Genomic DNA, 26,582 nt, shown 5'->3' with positions numbered 1-26,582 from the left:
AAAAAAATTGCAAATGAAGAACAGAAAACAATCTCAATCCTGTACTTCCATGAACATACTAAGTATGCTTTATGTGGAGAAGCTATCAGGCTAAAATTAAAGCTGGCCTGCAGTCCCTGCTGTTTTTTATGAGGCTTCTGGCTGTGTCTGCTCCATCTGATGTCAGCTCCATTTTCATCTTAAAATCTGTCTGGTCAATCTTTAACACCTGCTACACTCATTTCTTTCTGACAAAAGAAACAGAAAAAAAAATGTTTCCTTAGTTTAAGATGTGAAAAACATTTTTTTTGTCAAGCAAGAAGAAAAATAAACAAAAAATAAGATTTATTATCAGTTAAAGGGACATTTAGGGGCGTGTCTTTTTCATCTATCTGTATTTTTTGTCATCTATAAAAATTAAAGTTTAAGAATACATAACACAGTGGATTTATAAATGATTAATGGATTAAGTTTATTAGCAACATATTTTTCAAGAAGCTTTTGAGATAACCCAACATCTTTGCAACAGAGCTCAGCTATGATCTTCCAGCTGCAGGCGTTCTGTGCAGACCAAAGTTTGCCTGGGACAGGAAGTAAAAGCTCATAGGAAGAGCACCCTGTAAACCTAAATCAACAGGATACGGGTGATTTACGGGATAACGTCCACAGCTCTTGGGAGCAGCAGCCGGCCACGCCTGGAATAAAGCTCTTAAACTTCTTTGTATCTTTTCCTTCAAAGGCATCACAGCAGCTGATCTAAAAGCAGGGCTGTGCGCATGAGTAAACACTGCTGTCTAGTCACACACATGTGGGAATGTGCGGCCCCCGCACCCTTACAGGAAGAAGCCGTGTAAATACTGTGGAGCGTGACCCCCTGATATATAAGTGAGGTGCAGTAGAGGGAAAATTAAACATGCATTATAGTATCCAAGAAAAGTAATCCTTTTTCTTTGTTGTACTGAATTACTGTCACATACCTGATTCCATTAAAAACAACGCAACATTTTAGACTTCATCATCCAGGGACTCTGATTCCACATGCTGTGGTCTTACAGCGACCCTGAGGGAAATCACCACGCCAAAAGCTGAGCGACAACCCGAGCTACTCCATCTTTTAACGGCTAACAGGAAACTGGCCATTCAGCAGATCATCCACAGGAGCTGCTCCATCAGCATACATGCTGATGGATGGCAAGTCACACTCGAGAGGCGACCCGATTGATTCCCTCCTCAAAATGCCAGAAACTGCTGATCTGAGATAATGTGGCTTTTTAAAAGGCTTTATGCCAATATTGTTTTGACAAATTCAGCTGAAACCAATACAAGTGACTGAATGATTCACCAACATGTGAGATTTATTTACATTTATTTGTCTAAACCTCAGAACTGTAATAACCCTGTAAGTTTAGCCCTCATTTACTTTAAAGTCCCACTTCGATCCTTTTTTGATCTGTTTTTAAAGTGTTCACAGTAGACTTTTATTTCTGATTATTCAGTTTTTTGCCAAAATAGAGTATAGTTTCTGTGTGGTGTCAGTAGTTCATTAGTAAGCAGAACGTGGAGGTAGCAGCCTCCCAAGTACATTTTTCAGACTACATTTTTTTCCTGTTTCATAGCAATTTGAATAAAGAAATACTTAGAAATTTCCATTTTGAGCACATATGTCCCCCATCCAAACGTTAAAAACACATTTTTTTATAGGAGTGGGTCTTTAAGGAAACACTGGATAAACAGATTACAAAAAATAAAAATAAAACCAAAATAAGACCCCTTTAGTAAATAAATGTACAACATCAGGACTAGTTTACTGAAAATTTGGGTTTGGGTAACTTTTAATATGTTTTCATATTAACATTTCCAGTCACTTCAAAGATAATTGTACTGTATTGCCAAAAAACACATAAATTACAAAACTGTTAATAAAAATTGACCTAAAATCACATTTATTAAGTACCACAACTTCTATTTGTGAGTCTCGTTTTGTTCAAGGTTTAATTTAAAGGGCACTTGCAATGCATTTGTTTTAGATAATAATGTAGGGTATAAAATCTGAGTCCACAGCTAAGCATGCTTTTGCTCTTTTTTATTTTAAACTTTACAAAAAAAAACTAAACTTCAATGACTTCTTCATGGCTAAGCAATAAACCCAATGTACAGTGATTCTGTGTAGAAAAGCTATATTGATGTTGCAGTTTACAGAGATTAGGAAGTGGAAGGCGGTGTTGACATGTGTTCAGCTCACAAAAATCATGTGACTGCTGTACTCACATTTGAACCGCATGCACAGTTTCCATGGTCACAGATTTTCTAGATTAAGATCTGCAAAAATCCCTGATTTCCACATCAATGCAAAGAGGGTTTTTTTATTTTTCCTCTCAGGAAGAGATGCACAAAAGAGATAACAATCGAATTGAGTGAAATGTGTTAATTCCAGCTCCCAGCAATGCCAGTGTAAGACGTTGCTAAAAAAGATGTTAGTTCGGAGCCCAAGCTGCATTGCTTTGTGTCACTGGGAATTCTGGGAAAGAGTTGTAAACAAAAGGCAACATGAGAGAGACAGATAAGGGATTGTGGGAGGGGTTGTGGTTGTAAAAACAGTGAGGAAGGTTTTGTGGAGCTAGCAGCATCCCTCTGAGACGCACAGAGATCGACTTTTTACGCCTTTTTTTTTTCTTTTTAACCACTCCTAAATATTACAAAACAAAACATTTTTCATTCATCATTCATTCGGCGGGAACTCATCTTCAGTCCCTGGCTGCTGCTATCACAAATCCAGGAACATGACGGAGCTGTACTCTCAGTGCTGATGTCAACAAAGGCAGCAGGAAAGAAAAGCCTGACAGGATGCTAAATCCCTCATGACATAAGCGGAAAGCATGCCTTTCATTCTAAAATCAGCGATATTACACAAGCACGTAACAACAGAGATGCCCTGTCTGCCTCTCAAGAAGGTCAAAAATGTGCGGATTAGACCCTCGTTAATGCTGAATCTGGATTATTTCAATCCTGTGGCAGCACTACGCCTGCAGATTACTTCTATCCCAGCCTTAAAAGACAATAGCACTTTTTGTCCGGCTAGAACTGACAGTACCGCGCAGAAAACAAAGAGGGACTCATTTCTAATAGGGTCAGGAGTGATTAGAGAAGCGGCGGCACACAGAAGCAAAAACAATATCCCCAAAATCCGTCTGGATTTGATAGATTATAACCTAAGTGACTTCAGTTAGCCACTTAGTGCTTATAAAAGAAGAATAAACTAGCAAAAAGTATCATTTTTAGAGCACCGAAACATTTAACGGGTTAAAAATGACTCTCGGTTGTCTAGACCTCTCTCAGCTTCTTTTGATGTTAACCAGCTTGGCTGTGGGGGCTTTTGATGCATAATTTATTAGAATCCCATTAAAAAGACTAAGATTTTACCCAGATACATGTGAAGCTGTTGTAAATGTAAACAGATGACAATGCAGTGAGGAGCCAGGCGGTTCTACGCGCAAAAAAACTGTGTTTTTAGATGATCTACATTTTATTTCTTTGTCATCCCCAGCACTAAAATAAACCTAAAGAGACACGTATTCCCTTTATCTTCAGTTTTGGATTGGCTTTTTTATTTATCTGAATAGTAAAAACATTTTTTTTTCATTGGAGGAAAAAAAAGACAAAAAGAGGAGAGAAGAAAGGCAGCGCTGATCAGTCAGCTCGACCTGTCCTCGTTCCACAAAAACAAATGACATCAGAAACGCTGCCAATCAGCTGATGCGAATCAAAGGGAGGCTGTCAGAAAACACTCGATCTTTCTTTTCGACTCTTGGCTAATAAAAATGGAAATGGCTCAGTGCAGTCACACATAGATCTGAGCACGCTGAACATCATTTAAATGCCGATTTACAAAAAGAATTGTTCACTCTGACAAGAGCTGACAAAGACGCCTGTTGTTGCTATGAGTGAAAAATGTAAACATTATGATTTTAGTTGTTAAATTGTAATGTCTCTTTTTGGCAACAACATCCAACCAGCACATAGAGCGGTGTTACACCACAGGAGCTCTCGTCGACTGACAATTCGGAGCCATCAGTTTGATTCCACCCCTTAGTGAGAGGTGTGACAACCTAACATTACAGCGAACGACAAAATGAATTTATTTACTGTGCCTCTATGAAGAAGATGTCAGCAATCGATCAAAAAATAAAACCTTTAGATCAGGAATTGTCACAAAAACATGAGCAGATATGACTTTTCTACTCAGGAAACCATGATAGAGAGGAAAAAATAGTTCAACCAAAAATAAAACATTTAATTCAAAACTGTTACATTCATTGATTCAGTTAAAATAGAAGAGAAGAGAAATAAACCTTTATTTATCCTACAGAAAAATCACATTGTTACCATAGCTTTATTAAGATAGCAAATCAATAATAAATAACACTAAAAACATAAATAATTATTACTGTCCAGTGTCTACGAGGTGTTGTAGAGTCCAACAGCTGACAGAAAACTGTTGTTCTATAGATAAACAAACCAGTTTCAGTCATTTCATACAAGGCATTAGTTATTTTACACTCTAAAAAGTTAAATAATGGATCAATTAACAAAAGCCCTGTTTTTTTGTCACATTTAATAATATTATTTTTTTCAAATTAAAAGTTGGGAAACCATCAACTTAAAATTTTAAATCTAACAAATTACAGAACTTTTGTTCAAACCACATCTACATGTGATCTTAAAGACCTTTTTTCGCTATTACCATATTTTCCAGACTATAAGTCGTGTTTTTTATATAGATTGGCCAGGGGTGCAACTTGTACTCTGGACCGACTTATTTGTGATTTTTTTTTACATAAATTGGCTCATATATTCGTTATTTTCCCACTAACAACCACTAGTGGGCACTGTAGATTTGTGTATCAGTATTTGCTGCTGACAGAAATGCAGAAGAAGCTCCGTCCAAAACAAACATGGCTGAGAACCTAATCGTTCTCCTCATGGATGTTATGATGTTTTTCTATTTCCATCAAGCTCCTGCAGGCTAGAAGGTAACCATCGCCGTAAGAAAAAGAAAAAATACAAAAAAACAAACAAACATGGAGACATGATTATAGATGCTTTTGTAGAGCTCTTTAAAATAAATAATCTTTACCTCTCAATATCATCCATGTCTTACATGTATTTTAAATGAGAAATAGAGTCAAAGCCTCCATCATGTAGCGATGATGCTAAAAGATAGCTCCTCAACACACAATGGGAGTGTCTAGCTTATGAACACATTTTTGGACAAACATTGAGTTTTAAGTTTGCCGCACGTCAAAAGAGGCAGCAGGCTCGAATTTGTCACATGAATCGCGTTCGGAGTGAAATGCAACGTTGTGTCTGGCTTGTTGAATTTGTCCATAAATGATGGATTTTTCTCTTAAATAAAAGTGCGACTTATACTCCGGAGAAACTTGTATATGGTTTTCTTCTTCTTCGTCTTGCATTTTTTGGCTCCTGTGACTTGTATTCCAGAGCGACTTTCAGTCTGGAAAATACGGAATGTTGCTTGAAAAATGTAAAAAAATAACAAACCAAACTAATAATCTGATTCAAGGTGAGGCAGTTAGCATGATTACAAAAAGAAATCAAAATTCTAGCCAAAAAAAAAAAAAACTCCTCTGCTAGGTTTAGGTTTTTAAAAAGAGTATTTATAATTAGTTTGTTTAAATGTTTATAGTTTAAAATTAATTAATGTTGGTTATAATTAATCTTTTTTATTGAAAGTTTCATTTCAAATTGACTGTAATCATATTAGAATGTAGAAACTCAAAGATTTCAATTTAATTTTATTTGTCAATTGTAGACTGCTTGCTAAGTTTGCTTTAACTGATAAAATCTTAATTAATTTAAGAACAAAGTTAAATTAAATTTAAAAAAATGCAGTTTTCATGTTTGACAGATGGCATAATGATTTGGGTTTTTTTATGCTATAAGTGCTTTTTTATGAAAGAAATTATATAAGACAGGCTTTATTTCACTTAGTTTCTGCAAAATCCCTTATTCTGTGGACACTAATGCAGCCAACACTGGCACCATTTCTGGCAAACGCTGTGCTAAAAGGGAAAAGGTCCAAGAAGCAGACACCCGCTGCCATCAGCACCCCGGCGAGATGTAAAGGAAACCTCATGAGGCTAATTAAATATGTGTTAAAAAAAAAGTTACTTCTTGATGGAGGAGGGGGTACAATTTATCCCGATATTTTGCCTATTAGGTGTTTTTTCGGTTGTGTTTGCAGTTTTAAATGAGATATGCATTCACACTTTTTTTTTCTTCATCTGGCTGCTAATCGCTTACACCACCCCCACCAGCATCAACCTCACTTTGACAAGAACCAATTTACAGGCACACGGAAGTGAGGAGAAATGCATGGCCTAAAGCAGGCAGGATTTTATATCAGACTCTGAACCCAATATGATCAAATCAACATGGAGGGGGGGCACTATTAAAACAACCCTCTACTTCACTCTATCCTGCAGCTAAACGCTGACAGACGCGGTGGCAAGAAAGTTAAATTCCGCAGGCGGGGAAATAAAACCAGTCAAGAGGACATGTGGGAGTTCTGGGTGTTTAAGGGGAGGGGCAGAGCTGAAGGTTTACTGATGCACACAAGTGAACAACTCACAGTTTTCCGCAAAGTCAAAGTCATCTCTGCGCTTCACCAAGCGGCTAACTGCTTCCTGCTGAGGCCTTCTACTCAAAGGGAAAGGACAGTTAAAAGGCCCACTCCAATTAAAATCCTGTTTTTGGTGGCATTTTTCAAATAATGGAGGACATATTTAAGAAAAAATTAAGATTAAAACATCCTTTCTGAGTATTTATTGATTCAAATTGCGGTGAATCGAGAGCAGACAAAAAAATTGTTGGTGTGACGTGCAAACTACAATCTCCCAGATGCATCAGACAAATACATTCATTTACGTCTTTGTTTTCCTCGTCTGAGCTGGATTCTACCTCCAATATTGCTCACTATTATTGTCATACCAGAAATGTAAGGTTGGGGTTATGAGTGGATGTAAGAGAGTGTAAACAGAGAGATGATGGGAAATGGGCTGAGGCTTACTCTGCGCCAACAGTCCCACAATTCAGAGGCAAATTTCTGATTAACTGCTGCCTCTTTGCAAAAACTACATTCTAGAAAGCAACACATGTTTTTTTTTATTTTGGCTAAAAGTTACATAATCATAAAACTTGATCAAAAGATTATCTGAGTGGAGCTTGAAAGGACCTATACCATACAAAAATCAACGTTTTGAACTTTTAAGTGTATTATAATGTTCATTTCTCACTATAAACAACCCTAAAGCGGTATTTTGATCCGTTCTCTTATTTCTGAGTATTCCTCCAAAAACCTACACTCTCAGCACCAGCCCCTTCCAACCCACGAATACGGATGGGTTCTCAAGTGCTGATGTCACAAAGGGAGAACAGCCCCTTTCAGGAAGAGTCTGTGCTGCCTACCCCGTCTCCAAGGCTAAAACAAACACCCAATTTCTACGTGAAGCCAACGGTGCTCAGCCACTAACTTCGCCGCTCAGCTAGTGGTGCTCAGGCACTAACCACATTACTCAACTAGGGGTGTTCAGCCACTAGCCTTGTTGCTAAGCTAGCTCAACCGCTAGCCCCAGCCATTGCTACACTGGTTGTAGCGATGGCTGGGGCTACTAAAGGCATATTTACAATATGAGCATACATATTTCCAAAGGTTTGGATGTTGTTTTTTTTCATTTTTTGTGGGCGGGACGCAGACACGATGTTGAGGTAGGCCATAGGGTGACATCATGAAATGGGCGTCACCCACAAGCCGCGAAAGGCGTTGTCTCTGAGATTAAGTCGTCTTACTTCCAGGTAGGAAGAAAAATCCAGAAAATAACTAATATTTTATGAATATATAGTTCTTTACTGTGCCAAATGTAATCAATGATCATACATATGGATATAGTATCATTTGAAAGACTTAAAAACCATGGTATAGGCCCTTTAAGCAAAGCCAGACAGGATCTCTGTGCTTGAGCATCAAACTTTCTGTGTAATGCCTCCCTCCAAAACAACAGGATGTTGTTGCCTCAAAAATGACCACCACAACACACAAAGATCTTTGTTTTGAAGAGAAATCCAACGAAATGCAATTAGAATTGTTTATCTGTTAGGGGTTCACAGACACTAAAACAACAAGAAAACCCTAAGAACCCTGAGACCCAAAATAAATATTATTTTTCTCTGATCTTTAATCTTCTTTTGCCCTTCTTGAGTCTTTGAGAGCAGCAGAGAAAGCACTTGTTTCTTAGATAACTGTCAGTGACCCTCTCCTTGTTATCTAAGAAAAGCTGCCTCACTGCACACTGAGAGTTAGGCAGGAAGTGAGGCCAAGACAGTGTGTGGGCACTTTTAGCACTCGCTCAATTATCTCCATATGTAGCTTATGTCTGCAACGTCAAGACATGCAAAGTTGTTAAAAGCTTCAGAGCGCAGCTGAAGGACTTCAGGGTTCAAGCCTGAAGATTTAAGATCACATCTGTCCTTCTTTAACTCTTAGATCTGCTTCCTGATGTTTTGTTGCACCAAAATTCTTCAGAATACAGACAACTTTCAAAATTGACTGACTTATTATTTTGTATATATAATCAGTGAATGATATTTTTATTATTACATCAAAAATTACAATACATTTGTAGAAATTAAGAAAAAAAGTCACGTTTTTGAGCAAATATTATAAAAAACTTTTTTTTTCAGGCTTTTCTGAGGAAAAAACATTTTAAAAATATTTGGAAAATATTAAATACGAATAAGTTATGTATTTCTATTTTATTTTTTCTTATTTTACCTTTTTTTACATTTGTGCAAATATAAATCCCTGTTACCTCTTTTTATAACAGAGAAAATAGGTTATTATATAATGCTCGGTGATGAAAAGAGGTTAAAAATGAGCCATTTGATTTTGTAAGGACTCTTTAAAAACCTATAAACCACTTACTATATTTTTACTAAACTGGCAGAGCTTAATAATGAACTTTCTCAGACTGATTGCTGATGCCGTCCAACATCAGGAGTCCTCCAAACTTTCTTAGAGATTAAGTGTTGCAAGAAAAAGAATTTATAAGCACTAATTCATGATTAGAGGGCATTCAACATTAATCAACATTATTCTTGACTTATTTCCTACATTGTACACTGTATATAACAATCTCAACAAGACAAAATTAACAATTGAATGCTAGTCACATTTGTTTACCCGTTTTCTTGTGTGTTCGTCTTTTTCTTGTATTATGTGTATAAAATGAGACGGAAAATATCAGATACTATTAGACGGTCTGTCTATCTCTGCTACTGATTCTCTTCACATTACAAATGGATCTCTGTCTGATCACTGTCTTATCTATTTTTACTGATGTACACAAATGACCTTATTTATAGGAACTTTACAAAATTCAAATTATAAGGAGGAAGTTGAACTTGTCAAAAACATTTGCACTTTTGTTTAGCTGAATTGAACCTTTTTATTAAAGCTACTGTTATAGACAATTTCCATATTCTTGTTATAAACTTGGTTTGCTAATATTTTTTTAATTGTTTCTCTGACTCATTATTGGGATTTTTTGGTTAGATTTAGATTCAACTTAATTGCTATTACACCTGTAGAAATGGAAGGCAACAGAATGCAGTAAAACCAGGGACAGGACAAATTGTATACATTTTAAATTAAAATATTTTTACAATGTAAACCACTTTGTGCTACATGACAATGAAACGTTTATTTTACTGGTTTGATCTGATCTGGTTTGATCTGATCAGGCCCGATTTGACTCAATTCGGTCCAATCTTATCTGATCTGATTAATTCAACTATCATAGATTCCCAAGACCAATATCCAGAAGCTCTCGTTGGGTGTAGGATGTGAATGATCTTACTGTCCAGCAAGAACAGACCTAAAATAAAAAAGAAAAATAATCAAATGTTATGTTTGTGTCATCATTTTGGTCTTGTTTGAACTCTAAATTAAAACAGATAAAAAGTAGATTTAAAATAAAAAATAAAACAACATGGTGGTCGTGGTGCAGCAGTAAGACGTTCGACCTCTGATCGGAAGAACGCAGGTTCGATTCCCGCCTTGCCCTCCCATGTGTGGAAGTGTCCTTGGGAAGACACTCTGGTGGAAGGTTGGATCCAATGTTTGGCAGCAGCATCACCACCAACGAGTGAAATGTTCTGTGACTGTAAAGCGCTTTGGGCCTTCAAGGAAGATACTATATAAGCATTTACCATTACTGTTACATTTTGAATATAGGATTTTTTTTAATGCAAATTTTACTTTAGAATTCTTTCGTTCTGATTCAGTCTAAACTACACACTTTTTTCATAACAATACAAGGAAAACATTTTGTTTAAAACCAATCAGCTGATGGAAAGATTCCTAAAATAACTTAATACGTCCCCAATCCAAACATTTATCAAAAAAATTATAAGAAATGACAAAATTTGATTTTTTTTTATTTTTATTATTGTGGAAGCTCAAATATGTTTCTGATGGAGTGTACAGTTGAAACTGAAACCCGTCATCTTGCTTTTCAATTTTTTTTCGTCTCTGCTGGCATCAGAACAGATATTGATAATTAAACCCCCCCGCGCCTGTAAGTACATGCTTTGGATCTGGCATTGCACAAAGAGGCTTTGGCAGTATTTTTGGGAGTGTTATTGTCAACAGTGTGGTTTCCCAGAGGGAAAACATATTGTATGACCAAATGCTGTGGTAACTCTCCAAACACAGAGCAGACGATTGCTGCTTACTTCCATTATAGTGTGGAAAACAAAGGAAAAACAGCCAGTAAATACAGCCATAAGGTATTTTACCTCAAATATCTCAGAGTCAAAATGCTTCACAGCATTTTTTAGATTAGTTCTCCTTTTCTGAAGGTCAGTGTGGCTCGGTTGTGTTTCCTTACATGCATGGATCAATGCAATCCCCTCTCGAGAGACCAACACTCTCCAGCCAAATGTATTATTGATGACTTACTGCATTGGTGCATTTTCCAACTGAAAGATGAAACAAAAACCAAACCTGCAGAACTACAAATGTATGTCTAACACACAGGGAAAGCATAGCAATGTCACCTGTCAGATTCCAAAGTCTTTTCTGTGTTTAAACATAAAAATGAACCAACGCCTGACAACTAATAGAATCAGATGTTAGCTATCATTCCATCAGTTACCATTTAAGCTCAATTCAAAAGAATAACACACCAAATATATGTTTGTCCAAAACATTAGATGAGAGAAAACATGCAAATACTTAAAATAATGATGGAAAATTAGAACACTTTCTATCACCTTTTAGATGCCCACAATATTAAAATCTATGGGAAAACCTAATGAAGGCCAAAAAAATTGAGTCAAAAAAATAAGATTACCCCTTTTCACCTTAGATATATATATATAAACTAGAGTAGATACATCATGCTTTAAATTGGAGAGGATAGCTCAAAAGTGTTATGCACAAGTTTGAGCACAAACAAAAACATAAAAATGTGGTTACTTGTGAAAATTGAGCTTTTTTAGCATTAAAGTTAATAGGAAATTGCCTCCAAAGGTCCTTTGAGGAACTGCAACATTTTCTACTTCCTGGTTTGTGTCAAATTTGGGAACAGGAGCACAGCAAGCTAAAGCCATGACTTCTCTTTTCCTTCTTATTCTGTTTTTATCTAAATCCTATCCCTCAGATTCATAATAGCTGCTTCCTTACACACTGGCAGGAGTCCAGAAGATCAAAGTTTACTGATCATTCATGTAACCCAGAGCCGCTCTGGTTTTCATTAGTGCGTTCTGAGCTGCCTGCAGCACATCTAAGAGCATCTACATGTCAGCTACGCTCTAACTGTGGGCCTCATCCAACCCATCCTTTACACACTTTCAACACTCACAGAGCTTCCCACAGAGCCACAAGCTGGGATACAGAAGACCTGACCTTGCTCTGGCCATCATGAAAACCATACAGTGAAATAAGACACCTCTCTGTCACCGCCTGGCGCCCGCCTTTGTGATGCCATCAGCACATATTTGATTACACTCGAGAGTTATGGGCGTTAAAAGAAACCCAGAAGCCGATCTTTGATTGAATAAAGCGACGTGACGTCTGACTCATTTCTGTGAATGTCAAAACTAGTGTTAGTACGGCTGCTCTGCATTTATCTCTGTGATCAAGGGGGCCGTCATGCTGAATGACACAGTTGTTCTTGTGTGCAAGCGGGAGCCCACTGCCATCAAACTGCATCCCATTGCTGAGAGGACAATGAAAATATTGAGAAATGACATGACAATCACTACTGCTTTTTTACAGCAGGCTTAAAAGAACGAAGAGGAAACTGGCCTTTATAGAAAGCATCCATTATTCATGAAGCACAGCTCTACTCCCTGTCATCAACCTCGGAATTCTCACAACCAAACCATTATTTCACCCCTTTCAACTCGGTTTTTTGTGAGCGTGTCTTGGTCGTCACCGTCATCTTTTCTCAGCGTGATCAGCCAAATACACTCAAGTATAAAACAAACCAGCATGTCACAAACTTTTAAAGGTAAACTAGTGCAGACGGGTGCATATGGAGCAGCAGGAAAGACTAAAAACAAATGTTTTAGAGTTCAAGCCACTGTAGAAAGGGCTAAGATAGTGAGTTTATGCAGCAAATTCTACTAAAAAACTCACATCGTCCATCTATCAAATGCCTGTGTTTATTGTTTTTCTATCATTCAATAGAAATCAAATCAATCTGTTAGTTTCTAATGAAAAAAAATAAAAGTTTTTTTATTTTTTTTATTTGTGTCACTAGATTTTTTTCTAATCCAAACAAAACTGTTTTGGGATGGTAATTTGTCAAATAAATCAATTTTTTAGTGAGTCCATTAATTGAAATGTCTTTATACATTGCCAGTGATAGATCAAATCATTAAAAAACAAGAAAATTTGTCAAACTAAAATCTGTTAAAAACATCCCATTTTACTTTGAAACTTTACGACCAAACAGTTTGTGTACCTTTAAGAGCAAGCAATTGGCTGGATCTCCAATTATCTCACTAAAAGAACCCAAAGAGTTAAATGGAAGAACCAGCTTTCTGAGGTTCTGTCACTTCGTCGTGGTGTGCCACAAGGGTCTGTTCTGGGTCCTCTCCTTTTTATAATATATAACATAGGACAAAATGCAACTGATGTAAGTTATAATTTTTATCTGATGGACCTTATGCCCTTCGATCTCAGGGCATCTACTTGGTGTTTGTCCAGAGTGTAAGAACAGAAAAAGAAAAGATCGCTTTTTAATATATGGCACCTACAGACTGGAACTTTCTCCAAAAAGCAATTCAGCTTTCAAAGCTCATAACTTGACGTTATTATGAAGGACCTAGAAACAAAATTACTAACCTGTAACTGTTTTAAAGTTATTACTTTGTTTTATTTCATTATATTTATTTATTTATTTAGCGTATTTTAATCCTATGTCTTGGGTGTGTATAATTGTTGCCTCTTGACCAGGACTCCCTTGAAAAAGAGTTCAATAGATCTCAATGGGATTTTTTCCCTGGTTAAATAATGGTTAAATAAAGAAAGAAAACTCTGCAATTTCTTTCATTTTGCCCTTTGCCTTCCACAAGAGCAAAGTTTGATTTTCATTGTAATTTAATAAACACGCATGTTTAAGCTGAAGCTCTGTGTGTTTGCTTTTGTTGAAGATGAAGTGAGTCACCCGGCACATGAAGTTAATCTTTTTCTGCACTCCACCCCGTTCTTTCATGAGCGGCTCATTGAATTAGGCTGTCAAATTTCAGCCAGCGCAAATATCAGCTCAACTTCTATTTTCTTCCAAAACTACAGTCTGGATTCTAGTGTCATGCTCCCTGTAGAAGCCAGCTGTCCCTAAACGTTTCCTCTAATAACCCTGTAGTGTCCTAACTCGCAACTGACACTAACACAGGAAAGAAGCTAAGTGTTGCCTGAAGCGACAACACCCACAGTTCCAGTTGTGGAGTGACATCACTCAGTGGATTCCTAAGTTTTGGTGGTTTCCATCAAGGGTGGACTGTCAGACGGTGACGTAGCAGAGAAAACATTTCTGTACCGTGTCATATTTACTAAAGTAGCAGCTGTTGGTCGTGACAAGGAAGCAGCAGAACCACAGAGCTTCTTGTCTAAGAGCTCCATGAAAAATGATCTGTGTGAAGCAATAAAACGTGAAGTGTTGAAATATGATAAACATTAAAGTAAACCTACTAATTTAACCTGATGAAAAGTTAACTTTTAAAGAAAAGTCACAGAAGATCTTTGATGAAGAGCAGCAAGTCCTGTTGTGTTATGGCAAAGACCTGCAGGTCATCTGTACTGAGAAGTAGGCCGCCATGATTAGTTGATTAGTCACAATTATGTCGACTATTAAAACAGTCGAAGACTAATTTTATAGTCGATTCGTTGTTTTTTTTGTTTGTTTTTTAAACCACGGTGAAAATGTATGACACGTCTGTTATATATCAGAATAGAGCTGTGAAAGTAAGTGTAATGTATGCTAAAAACATGTCCAAAAACCCAATGTGTACATAGCATTACGTGTTCACCTTTAGGGGGTCACCACATCTCCCTCCATCTTCTATATCAGGCATGTCCAAAGTCTGGCCCACGTTCAAATTTCCACCGGCCCCCAGGCTCAGTCATAAAATCAATAATATACGGTCCCCAGCATTTTCTAAAAACTCAGAGTACGATTTCTTGATTTTGATTGGTTAAATTACGTTTTAAGCCATTTTAAACACTGTCACATGACCCTCTGTGACACTTTTCTAAAAGGTCAACTTGAAATGGAAAATAAAACACGCTTCCAGGATAGGAGGAAATTGGCATATCTTTTCAGTGACACATTAAACAAGACACTGTGGCTGTTTTCAAGGAGTTCAATATCAAAAAGTACTACCAGATGAGACATGGTATCTATGAGAAGCCAATGAGTAAAAATTTGCCCAAGTGGACAAACGACTGACCCTCAAACATCAAATCTTTGCAAAAAGTTTGGACACCCCTAGTCTACACTCTCACACGTTTCTCTCTTTGCTCTTCCTCTTGAATTGATCCTCAACAACTCATTTCAATTTTCTTTCCTACATTTATCTCCAAAACATGCCCACAATCTGTCCCTCTGATCCTATCCATCCTCCTCACTCCCAAAGAGAACCTCAGCATCCTCATCTCTGATTCCTCCAGCTCTGCCTCCGTTCTCTCTCTCAGAGAACAACAACATGGCAGCTCTTTCCAAAATTATTAAAATAATAATAATAATAATTGGCTTTTGTTTTGGGTTTTCTTATAAGACATGGTGAAGTGGAAAGACAGACAGCAGGGTAGACGTTTGCACAGCTGTGGACAGTCACTAGAGCAGATGTGTTGACTACAGGCTCCTCTGATGACACGCCCTTTGTGTGTCATGGTCTCTACTCATCATGTGGCTTCATGGCTTTCTGACTCCTATAAGTCCTCTCAGCACTAAAAATACACCCAAACAGTTCTTCAGTTGTGATGCTTACATTTAATCTGACCAAATCTTTCATTACCCCTGCTGATGAGCCTAATTTGCTGGTTAAACGTGGGTTCAGTCTGTTTCTCCTCTCCTTGAACGACTTAAAATAAGTGTTATCATTTAATCACGTCAGAAAGAAGCCAAAGAAAAATTTGTCCGCAAGCACAAACACGCCTCCAGTTGCAACAGAGTGGAACTCGGTGTGCTCTTGCAAGGTTTCTACCGAGCCACAAACGGGGGCGGCGGCGAAATCTGACAATTAAACAATTAAAATTTATGACGTCGAAAAAAAACGACCGTAAAAGTTGTGTTGGATTTATTGCACTCTTTTTATGTGTGCAGAATAAAAGAAAAAAGCCTGAAAGGATAGTTCATGTGTTTGCAGTGTGAGTGAGAAAAGCCCCAGCAGAGCAGCTTAAACCTTGAATGTAAGAGTTTCCACCTCTTATAGCAAACATGGAACAGAGCTGGGGGATAAACTGGGATGTCAAGTCCAGGCTCATATTCAGAGTTCTTAGAAACTCCAGGTATGTGCGGGCGATCTGTCCATATATGCCTGTGGATTTCATAAATTACCACATGTAGCAACTTGAATTTGACATTAACTTCAAATAAGAAAAAAAAATTCTATAAATCAGAAATTAACACTGTCTGGATTAGAACTTGCACAAAAATACCTTTATTTCACAAGTAAGCTGACCTGAAATATCAGGATAAAAATGAAACGATAAGATTAGAGTAAGAGATGGATGAGGTGCTTCAGCAGAATTATTTAGGCTGCAAAATGAGAGCCAAACAAATCTGCCAACAGCACTTGGCAGTCAAATACTGTCACCTTATAGAGGCTCATTTGTCTTGGCGACGCGGACTGTTCATTTCATCGAATCCTCATTACCCTCCGCCAGATCAATCCTTCCCGGAGTTTATGCAGCAAATTGAAAAGCGGAATACAACAAACTGTCAAGGCAAAAGACATTTACGCCGGCTGTTTACAGCGTTAGCGCACGCTGATCTGTCTCCCAATTAAAAGCACGCCTGCTCACTCTGGAGCCAGCTCTGCTCCATCCACATTAACTGCAGCCATCAGGATGATGAAGGCTGACAAATAAAGTCGTGTCCGCTCATAAAATGCTCCACCACAACTGGGATGATTTGATACTAACTGCTTACTGCCTTTTTTATGAAGTGGTGGAACATTTTTTATGTTTATGCCTGATAAATGATCTGTCAGACCAGTAGAGCATCATCCGGTCCTTCCAGCCAAAAACAGGGATGCTGCTGATCCTGACCTCTGACCTCCTCCACTAGAGACCTTGCCTAATCAGATTAACGTCATCCCCAGTGATTATTACATTTTGACCCATCATTTATCTTTTTTTAAGCCATCATTCTACAGGAGCAGACCAATCTCAGCATTCCAAACCTGCCAGATTTGGCAGATTCAGCCTCATATCTCAAGTACTCAAACAAAAAGCAGCTTCTTTTGACAAAGACACGTCTGAACTGGCTGGGCTGCAGCCCACACGCACGAGGAGCAGAACGCAACCACGCTTGATTGTGATAGCAGCTGAAGACGGAGGGAGAAGATAACCGAGGCGCGGCGGGTCAACTCCAAACGCGTGATCCATGAACCCACGCTGACGCACGGCTTTGCGCAAGTCCCTGCGGGCTGTCCGAGAACTCCAAACGCGCGCGTGGCTCCCTCCACGCAAAAAGGACGTGTCTTTTCCTCCGCACGTTCAAGCGGCGCGGTTGTCTGTGTGGGAGAAGCCGCGGCGCTGCTGTGCGTAACGGACAGGTAAACACGTGTGAATCCTGACGTTTCCAGCTCCCTCTCTGAGAGGAGAAGGGAAAGAAAAAAACAGAAAAACTGCGCCATGAAAACAAACACTTACTGTGAGGGATCCTGTATTAAGTCCAGAGGCCAGAATGTGTTGAAAACGGCGAGGCGAGGCTTCGGCGTTGCCGCCTGTCACCGGGAAGGAGGAGTTTCTCTTCCACAACAGAGGAGCTGCCTGCCTGTCAGAGAGCCGCTCCAAACCTGCTGCTCACCTTGGTGAAACAGCGCCTCCCCCTGGTGCCTGACGGTATTACAACACGAAATCGTTCAAAACTTATTTTTAATAAAACATTTCAATTATTATATCATGAAATATTATAATTCAGTTCCAAGATTAGCAAATGTTAGCAAACGTTCCCAAGATTTGTGGGTTATTTTTTTTAAGATTGCAATATACAAAGTGGGCAGTTTATATGGAGAGAAAATAGACTCACCCAAATTTGTGGGTGTGTAATTCTTGATTTGTAACTCATACAACACATTTTATACATAAGTAAAAAATAATCATGAAATAAAAAAAAATACAATTTACAAATTTAAAAAAATAAAATTACAAATGCTTAAAACTAACTATACGCACAAATCTTTAAGAATTACACACAAATCTCTTGTTATGTACACATAAAACCACATTTATGCACAAATCTGATGTGAGACTCTTTCACATCTAAAGATTCGTCCATAAGTGATGTGTTGGCTAGAATGCAGAGTCATCTTCTCAAACGATTTGAAATTAGATTGTGAATATTATCTACTGAAACTTGACATTTTTCCACTTCCTCCAACAGATATGCCTAATAGTTAATACAAAAAAAATTCTAAATGTGTCTTTTTAAGACACTCAACAATAAAGTTTCTCAGTTCTCAGTGCTGGGGCTGTGCTTTCCCTGCAGCGCCTTCACCACAGAGCTCTTCCACAAGCAGGTCAATTTTTGTCCTTTTGTACAAAATGTATTGTATGAGTGACAAATCAAGAATTACGCACACATAAATCAGGGTGATCTTCTGCTGCACGACATTTTCTAATTTCTTAAAGTATATAATTGTACATTTCTAAATTATTTTTTATTGGATTAAATTTAGGGGTGTAACGATGAATCGATTAATACATTTCTATTTCTACAATCCAACCAGACGGATCTGTCTGTGGCAGAATCTAATCGACCACTAAAAAAATATAGTTTCAAAACGAAATAAATCAATAATCTATATAGAAAAATATCATTTGGATTGAGATATGGGTGGTTTACTTTACTATAGTTTAAAAATAACCAAGTACCATCCCAGAAAATGATCAAACCATCATTAAAGTCAAATGTGTGGAAACAATATTGACTGAATTGTATCATCAACTACAATGATGATATGAATCAAATTGTTACACTCTACCCTATAGCTTATAGTATGTGTATATGCAGCAGTGAGGTGACAGACTAGACTGTTTGGATTTTTAATCAAGTAAATCTGCTGCTACAAGAGGATTTTTATTTTACACAGGGTGTATTTTACTTTGAAAAGAACTTGTATGTGCTGCTATTAAAAGTAAAATAAATGAAAAACAGTTATATATGCTATGATCCAGTCCTGTAAATAGTTCAAAGCTACATTTTCTAAATGATGGTCCCAAAAAATTGAATAAATTGTATTTTTCAAATAAAGCTTTCTGGTTTAAAGATTGCAGACCCCTGATCTCATAGTTCCTCCCTTTTTTCCACCTGTTATCAGCTGAAATCAGACTCTCCCCAAAGTTTACAGCTTCAGTGAAAAAACGTCTCCCTCTTCCTGCTTTGATTCACATTCCAACTGTACTTCATGCTGTTAACCTCTAAAACTAAGCTCAATAAAAAGCTAAAATGACGCCTGTCATGTTGCTTTGCTCCATGTTGTCTTGTTTATCACTAAACTTCTATTTATTCCCTCATCCAGCTTTATAACTGTGCTAGAGGAGGCACGCCCTCGCCTCGGCGCATCACTGGTTGTGTGTTGAGATGATCGCTCTTCTTCCAGTCAAGAAAGTAAATGATTAATCTAATTTAGGTTTTTATAGCCCATCGGTATCGAGAAAGAAAAAGGACTTTGTATCCAAGACGAAGACCATAGATCACTAAATTAAACACACATTTAACATCTTAACTACAAATTTTAAAAGTTCTTTGTACATTTTTTACATCATTTCCTGAATTACTGCATCATTCAGAGTCAGGGCTGGAAAAACAAAAAAAAATCTCAGCAAAATCTCCAAATAACATAATTTCCTTATTGAACCTGAAACCACAAATGACTAATTTATTGTGTTTAGCAACAGGTGTTCCCACTATGACAACCATCACACTCTTTTCCTGTCCAACCAAAGGTCAGCTATAAAGTGATGCAGTTTATGACCTGCAGTCGTCACTTTACCCCACCCAGACCCGAATCAGGAGGTCTTCATTAGCGTCGAGACTTCAGCAGAAAAGATTTTTATTTTTAAAAAGGGAAAATATCAACCACCAGCCATGCCATCCAGCAAAAAAATCCTCTATTTTATTTCTAGCGCGCTGTCTACGACCATTTCCGTTGGACTGTTGGGGTTCGGAATGTCGCAGCAGTGGTCCACAACAACGGTGTTGTGCGCCAGGAATGGAGCTGACGACCTGAATGGAACTGCAGTAGTGACCATGGGCCTTTTCAAAGGATTGCTACTGAGAGACGGCTGTCCTGGGTTTCAAATTGAATCTTCTTTTTCAGGTAATCTGCTTGATTAGTGAAAGACAGATAAAAAATTCTGATAACCTTAAACTTTGTGTGACAAAAAAAAAATGTTCCCTTTGAGTTAAAAAATATATGGAGCCCCTAAAAGGACATAAAAGTAAAAAAAAAAAAAAATCGTGCTGGTTTCTTGTGTGCACCTAGATTGACTTTTTGTTTTTTGTCATACCAGAAACTAGTACTATTTTTTGTACTTTTATGTCCCTTTAGAGCAGGGGTGTCAAACTCAATTGCAAAGGGGGCCAAAATTTAAAAAACACTTTAGGTCGCGGGCCAAACAGGATAAACATTTATTGAACAATCTAAAACTACATTTTAAAGCTTTAAAAGTGTAACCTTTTAACATAAATATGAATAAAAACAGGCAGGAACATTATTCCAGAATAAATCAACTTAAACCTTAATTAACTTTACTCTATTTTACTCTCCATAAAAATGTTTTTTGTCAAAATTATACAAGTTTGGAATAAGGGCGAGATAACATCAGACCACTATAACAATAAAATAAAATGATCTGGAAGGCCGGATATATTTACCTGGAAGAGCCTTGACTTTGACAGATGAGCTTTAGTGCTTTATATTTTTATTTTTATTTTATTTTTGGTCAAACAAAGCAAAATAACTCCTGTTTAAACCAGGGGTGTTTAACTTTTTTGGTTCATGCGGCCACATTGAACCCGTCTGAGCTCATGATAGCAAAATAATCTATGGTCAGCTTCTTATTTGTAGTTTTTTTTTTTTTTTGTAAGTTGGAAAAAATGCGTTAGCCAACCTAATAACCTAACCATTCATTGTTTATTATAATTATCGTTTCCTTTGCTCCCCCTAGTGGCAGAATTGTGTATTGCGTTATTTCTTTAAATAACCATACCTTGGCACAGAAATAAGATAAAAAAATTATCTTCATGATTGGGCCGGATTGAACCATCAGACGTCTGTGTCCAAGCTAAGTTATTTCACTCGTCTTACGACACCCCTGACGTCAAACCCAGGGAGGCCGGTTCCATTGGTGGTAGCGGTGGGATTCGAACCCGCTGGAATGACTGGAGCTCGGAGACGGACGTCTGTTCACTTGAAATATCTCTTTATAGAGTGACTTACATATTGTTGAACTGAGCCTCCCTATAGTCCCACTATACCGTAATGGCAATGGTAAATGTGCAACACAAAGCAAACCCAGAACACTTTATAATCTGTTGAAGATGAAATCTTTGTTTTTATTAGTGTTGAGTCTTTTTACAGGTTTCAAAGGTTTGTTGAAACAATAAAAAAAAATAATTAAACAAAAGATCATTTATTAGAATGTTTCTTATCATTAACATGGAAAAAAATCATAAAAAAATGTTGCTGACAGCTTTGTTTGCATTTTGTTGTTTACCAATGGAACTTTGCTTTTTTAAGGAAAATGACACTTTTAGCTGTAACTTGAATATATATATATATTGAGTCTCCAGTCATGTTTTCTCATCATCCATTTGTGTTTATGTTTGTGCAGCTTTTGAAAAGCTGGTGGATACAGGAGGTGCCCCTCCAGCCCTGCACTTTCTGTCTGTGATCCTTTTGGCCTTGTGTCTGCTGTTTTCCGCCGGCAGCATCCTCCTGTCGCTCTACAACAGCGTCAGCAACCCTTACCAGACTTGCATGGGTTATGTTGGAGTCTACGTCTGCAGCTCTCTCAGTGGTAAGATTTTTTTTTTTTTTCTAAAGTCCTAAATGTTCCCTTCCTTAATCTCCTTTTCTTCCTCCCTACCAGCTTCTTTGTCTGTGCTGGTCCTTATCCTATTTGTGATAAATGTCAGTGTGACCAGCCTGGCAGAAGACGTGGTTTTCTCAGTCGACGAGAGTGTGGACCTGGGAAAAAAATCTGTAGAGATGAAGGTTGGATATTTTCTGGTCATCCCTTACACAGTCCTCTCTCTGGTTGCCATTGGCTTGATCTACTTTTACGAGCATGCGGCCTACACGCACAAGCAGGAGCAGGAGAAGCCCACAGAGGATGCTCCGATGGAGACGATGATGTATTAGAGCCGCAGGGGGGGACGGAGTCAGCTGTCGGCTGATGAATCGATCAATATTCTCAGAGACATTCTGCAGAGGAACATAAAACATGATGACGGTGATGTGTACAGGGAAGTGTGGACATCCAGGAAAAATGCTCAGTTTACACCTGAAATGTTTTAGTTTAAATTAAATATTTAAATTGAATATATTTTAAGAAGATTCATCAATTTTCCTCAATAAGTATTTATTTTGTGCATGTACAACGGGTGCCTTAAACAAACTATGGCACAAAACTAAAAAAAAAAAAAAAAAAAAAACAACCAACAGGCTTCAAAATGAACTATTTCTTAATTGAAAATTTTGTTTCTGTGCAATAGTTTGCATGTAATAATCAAGCAAAGTGGATCAAGAAGATTTCTAATCTCTGCCTGTCGTTTGAATTTGATTGAATTTACTGCCCTCTATCGTGGAAATGATGTAACTGCACTTTCAAAACCAGGACAAAAACGTTTGTTTTTAGTTGCTTTGTTTCTTTGACATTTTTTTTGTCCTTTTTTTTTCTCAAATAAAAAAAATACAGTTGAATAAAACCTTAACAACTGAAGACATGCTTTAACTTTAACTGTTTGAATAAAATCTGAAGTTTGGATTGTTCTGATTTATTCTGGTAGATTTTTTTTTTTTGAAATATCAGATATTTTTTTCTTATGTTTTCTTAAGAAGATATATTTTTTGGAACTTTTATTTTAAATGACTTTACTAATAAGTTTATTAAACCATGTGATGGAATATAACACTTCTCTCTGCTTCCATTTTGTCTATTATTGTCAATGAAAATGAATAATTTTAAGATGTACTTTTGAAAAATAAGACTTCACATCCAGTTTTGCTCTTTCTGCTATCATCTCTTCTTACAGGTTAAGTTTTTTGTCACAACTTTATTCTTTTGCCCATACCTTTCCCACCAAATCTCTCCCGGCTGCCTCCTGAATGGATGGCTTTGCTCACTTTCATCAGTTGAGCTCTTTAAAGTCAAGTCATGCGTTTCATCTTAAATGTATCCTCTTCCAACCTCGACAAGAGATAAAGATCCATCTCATTTGTTTTATGAATATCACTGGTTTCAAAAAAGAAAACATAAAACTTAATAACCGCTAGGTGACGAGCACAGAAATGGAAACAAATAAAGGGATAGATCCTGCTGAGAGTCGGCCTCTATTGTCTCCTGGATGTTCAGACGTCCTCACAGCTGTGATTCTCATGGCTGTGTTGACTTTAGAGCACGGCGGAGGTGTCCCGTTACCTTTCCCGTGTCCCATCACTCAGGGCCCAAAGTCTGTTTGGACATGCCCTTTGCAGCGCCTCTCAGCCCTGCAACGCCTTCTATCTCCCATCAAAAGAACCACTCTTCCTTCAAGTTTCACACTTCAAGGGAGCTGTGGAAGGATGCAGCAATTTGCTTTGTTGTCGTCAGCTCAAATATGGATTAAATTTCTGGGAATTCCTGCTCCCTGCGATGAATCAAAGAGATTTCTGACTTGTTGGCAGAGCGGGGATCCTCGGTGGTGCAGGAGAACTCGACACATTTGTCTTTTTAGTCTTAAAGAGCAAGAATAGACACTTGACCAACCAGATCATCTGACTGAAGAAGGGATGTCACAGGATGTTCCGATTACTGTAACCAACCACTAAAAAAAGATGTTCTCAAAACTCATCCTATTGTGTCTTTCTTACACAGCAAGAGCAGAAAACATTGTAATTGAATGTGATAAAGAATTTTTGCCAGCTCTGAACATGAACATTTTGGGAGACATTTTATTTAATCTGTCATGAATCTGCTGCAGTGAGCACTGAGGTGGGAAATCCCTGAGTCTCTCTGTGCTGCTGTTTGCAGTGCAAACAGTGACTGAATCTGCAGAAAGGCCTGCAGTAATCTCTTCCTCTTCTCACCCTCCACGTCTCAGAGCGCGCCAGGATGAATCAATCTGGAGCCCTGAGCACTGACCACTTACTCTGCGGGACGGGATTAAAGCTGAAACTTTTTGTACCTGTGAAACGTGATCCTCTAGGATCCCACATCGCGGGGAGCCTGTGAAACAGAGTCCTCCAGCTGCAGGGCCCAGAGCCACAGCCATGCAGGGTTCTCCATGAGGAGGACAACCTCCACTTTTATTTTATATTTAATAAATTACCAAAATGGTAATACACTTTAATAATAACAACAACAATAAAAATATGTTTGAAAAAGCAAGATCAAATAATTATAACCATGTTAATCTTGATCGATATAGAATAGTATGAAATAACATTTATCTATGACTACCCATGTTTACTTTGAAAATATTTTTTAATGTCCTCATAATTATCTTTAGGCTTATATTTCTTATCATATATTCATGTATTACGCCCATATATGCTTGTAACATTTTTTTTAACTTTACAATATTTTTTTGGGTCAAAGTTCAGACTATTTCAAATTTTTGTTGCACACACAGACACAAAATCTCATATGATTGGTTCGTCCATCCATCCATTGTCCAAACCTGCTATATTGGGGGTTGCTTGAGCCTATCCTGGCTACTTTAGATTTAGCTAATTAATTCATTCATATTTAGATTTTTGACATGTCAGAAAGGCCTAACTGATTAAAATGGCGGTAAAGGTTTAATCTAACAACATTATTTTATTGCATTTACATGAAAATGTTTTAAAATAATTTGGATTTATTTTGTTTTTTATTTCAAATTTTTATTTTGAACACTATTTAAAACAATAAAACAGTCAAACAGGAAACAAAAGAGTAACCAGATAAAGAATAAGTACACATATGATATAGTGTTCAAAAAGGGGTGGGAGGAAGTTAAAAAAACTTAGAATGTATTTTATTCTCTGGTAAAAGAAGAAAAAGGTTGAAGAAACACAGAAGTCATAATAATAGAAAATCTTATGTTTTTTGCATTTTTAACTAAACTAGAGGATCTGATCAAACACAGGATGTGTTTTATTTTGAAACTAACTAAGATGTGGATTGCCAAAAGTGAAAGAAGTTAAATTTGTCATATATAGAAAAACTCAATTGTAGAAAACATTTCAAAGCTATTTTTTATATAAATGAATGGTTCACTGGCCACAAAAATATAAATAAAGTGTATTTATTTAACTTTGAGGTGAATTTTTTTATATTATAAAAGATCCTGTTTCACTAAGTTAAACAACATTAACACTGGAGCATTACCGGCAACGTCTCAAGTGTTAAAGGGTGTATAAATAAATACCAGTAAATGTGTTTTTTATTTTTTATTTTTTGTACAAAATGACTCCCCTGTGTTTATTATTCACAGATGGATTTCACTTTATTTGTACTTTTGGACTAAAGGGGAGAAGACTCAATTCACATTTTTAAGTGTGATCAAAATTCCACTATTGACTTGTACCGATCAGTTCAGTCTGAACGGTTGTACACTTGTGTCACAGAGGTCTCCCACGCTCAACCTGCCCGACTGATACTGGAAGCAGGGCAGGCTCCTCACTTATCTCCACCATTAATCTTCATTTGTCAGTGGAGGCAGAGGTGAAGGAGAAGGAGGAAGACGAAGGAGGAGAAGGAGGTGGAGGAGGATGGCTAAAAGGTAATCGCACCCCTGCTGCTGCTGCTGCTGCTGCTGCTCCATTATGGTGTCATGCCTCTGTTAACAGAAGATAAGATCTCTTCAAAAATCACCTGAAGCCAATTCTCCACTTTACCAGACTGAACCTGGGGAACAAAAAGAAGAAGACAGAGACGTGTCTACCTTTAATCAGGCTAATGATCGAGTTTATTGAAGGAATCTAATGTGTTGCTTCTGGAGGAAAGGTCCAAAACTTTCCCTGCTGCATGACGTCATGGTTGATTGACGAGGTTCTGATTGACGAGGTTCTGATTGGCAGGCGTGATATATGAGTGACACACATGGACAGAACCAGTTAACCTGCTGACACAACACAGTTCAGCTTAACTGTTCCAGTTTGACCCGGACACACAGACAACTATGCTGCAAAAACTCCCAACCAGATTGAGCTCAAAGAAACTTTGTGTAAAGATTTACCGTCTTAGTTTAATGTTGATCATACTCTGGAGTCATAAGCTGAGGCAGATTTTAGCTCATTTCACTGCTGACCAAGAGGAAAAAAATTATGTTGTGTTAAAAAATTATTAAAACATTACTATTTTTACAGCTCAATCCTTTTTAATCAATAACTCACAAGGATTTTCCTTCAACACCCTAAAATACTTCAACAATCTTGTCAAAGTATTTTTTTTTAAAGTGGCGTCATTTTAGGATATAGCCAATGAATGTACAAGTGAAAGTAAATTTAACGTATGAAAAGATTTACAACTTAATCAAAGAAAAAAGGAATTCAAGCTTAAAATGTTTCAAAATAAAAGCCATCAAACATAACATTTTAAA

General features: G+C 37.4%; 2 protein-coding genes across 5 annotated transcripts in view; one reads left to right on the top strand and one right to left on the bottom strand.

Moving 5' to 3' along the window:
* Positions 1-17,633, bottom strand: part of ptprea (protein tyrosine phosphatase receptor type Ea) — a 51,304-nt gene extending 33,671 nt beyond the window's left edge. For 2 of the 4 annotated variants that reach the window (XM_024285407.2, XM_024285408.2), the window contains exon 1: positions 17,441-17,631. The gene's annotated coding sequence lies outside the window, so the exon portion shown is untranslated. Of the gene's footprint in view, positions 1-17,440 lie in introns of all 4 variants that reach the window. The other 2 variants (XM_024285406.2, XM_024285405.2) reach the window with 2 other exon arrangements.
* A 1,784-nt stretch (positions 17,634-19,417) lies between these two features.
* On the top strand, positions 19,418-22,451 carry LOC112154457 (clarin-3). The gene is made up of 3 exons (XM_024285412.2): positions 19,418-20,112; positions 21,629-21,814; positions 21,887-22,451. Exons 1-3 carry the CDS (start codon positions 19,881-19,883, stop codon positions 22,156-22,158), a joined length of 690 nt encoding a protein of 229 aa, XP_024141180.1. The 5' UTR covers positions 19,418-19,880; the 3' UTR covers positions 22,159-22,451.
* The last annotated feature ends 4,131 nt before the right edge of the window (positions 22,452-26,582 follow it).

The sequence above is a fragment of the Oryzias melastigma genome, linkage group LG19, assembly GCF_002922805.2.
Source record: "Oryzias melastigma strain HK-1 linkage group LG19, ASM292280v2, whole genome shotgun sequence".
Taxonomy (NCBI): Eukaryota; Metazoa; Chordata; class Actinopteri; order Beloniformes; family Adrianichthyidae; genus Oryzias; species Oryzias melastigma.
Note: the sequence above shows the minus strand (reverse complement) of the source record. Positions and strands in the feature narration are given on the sequence as shown.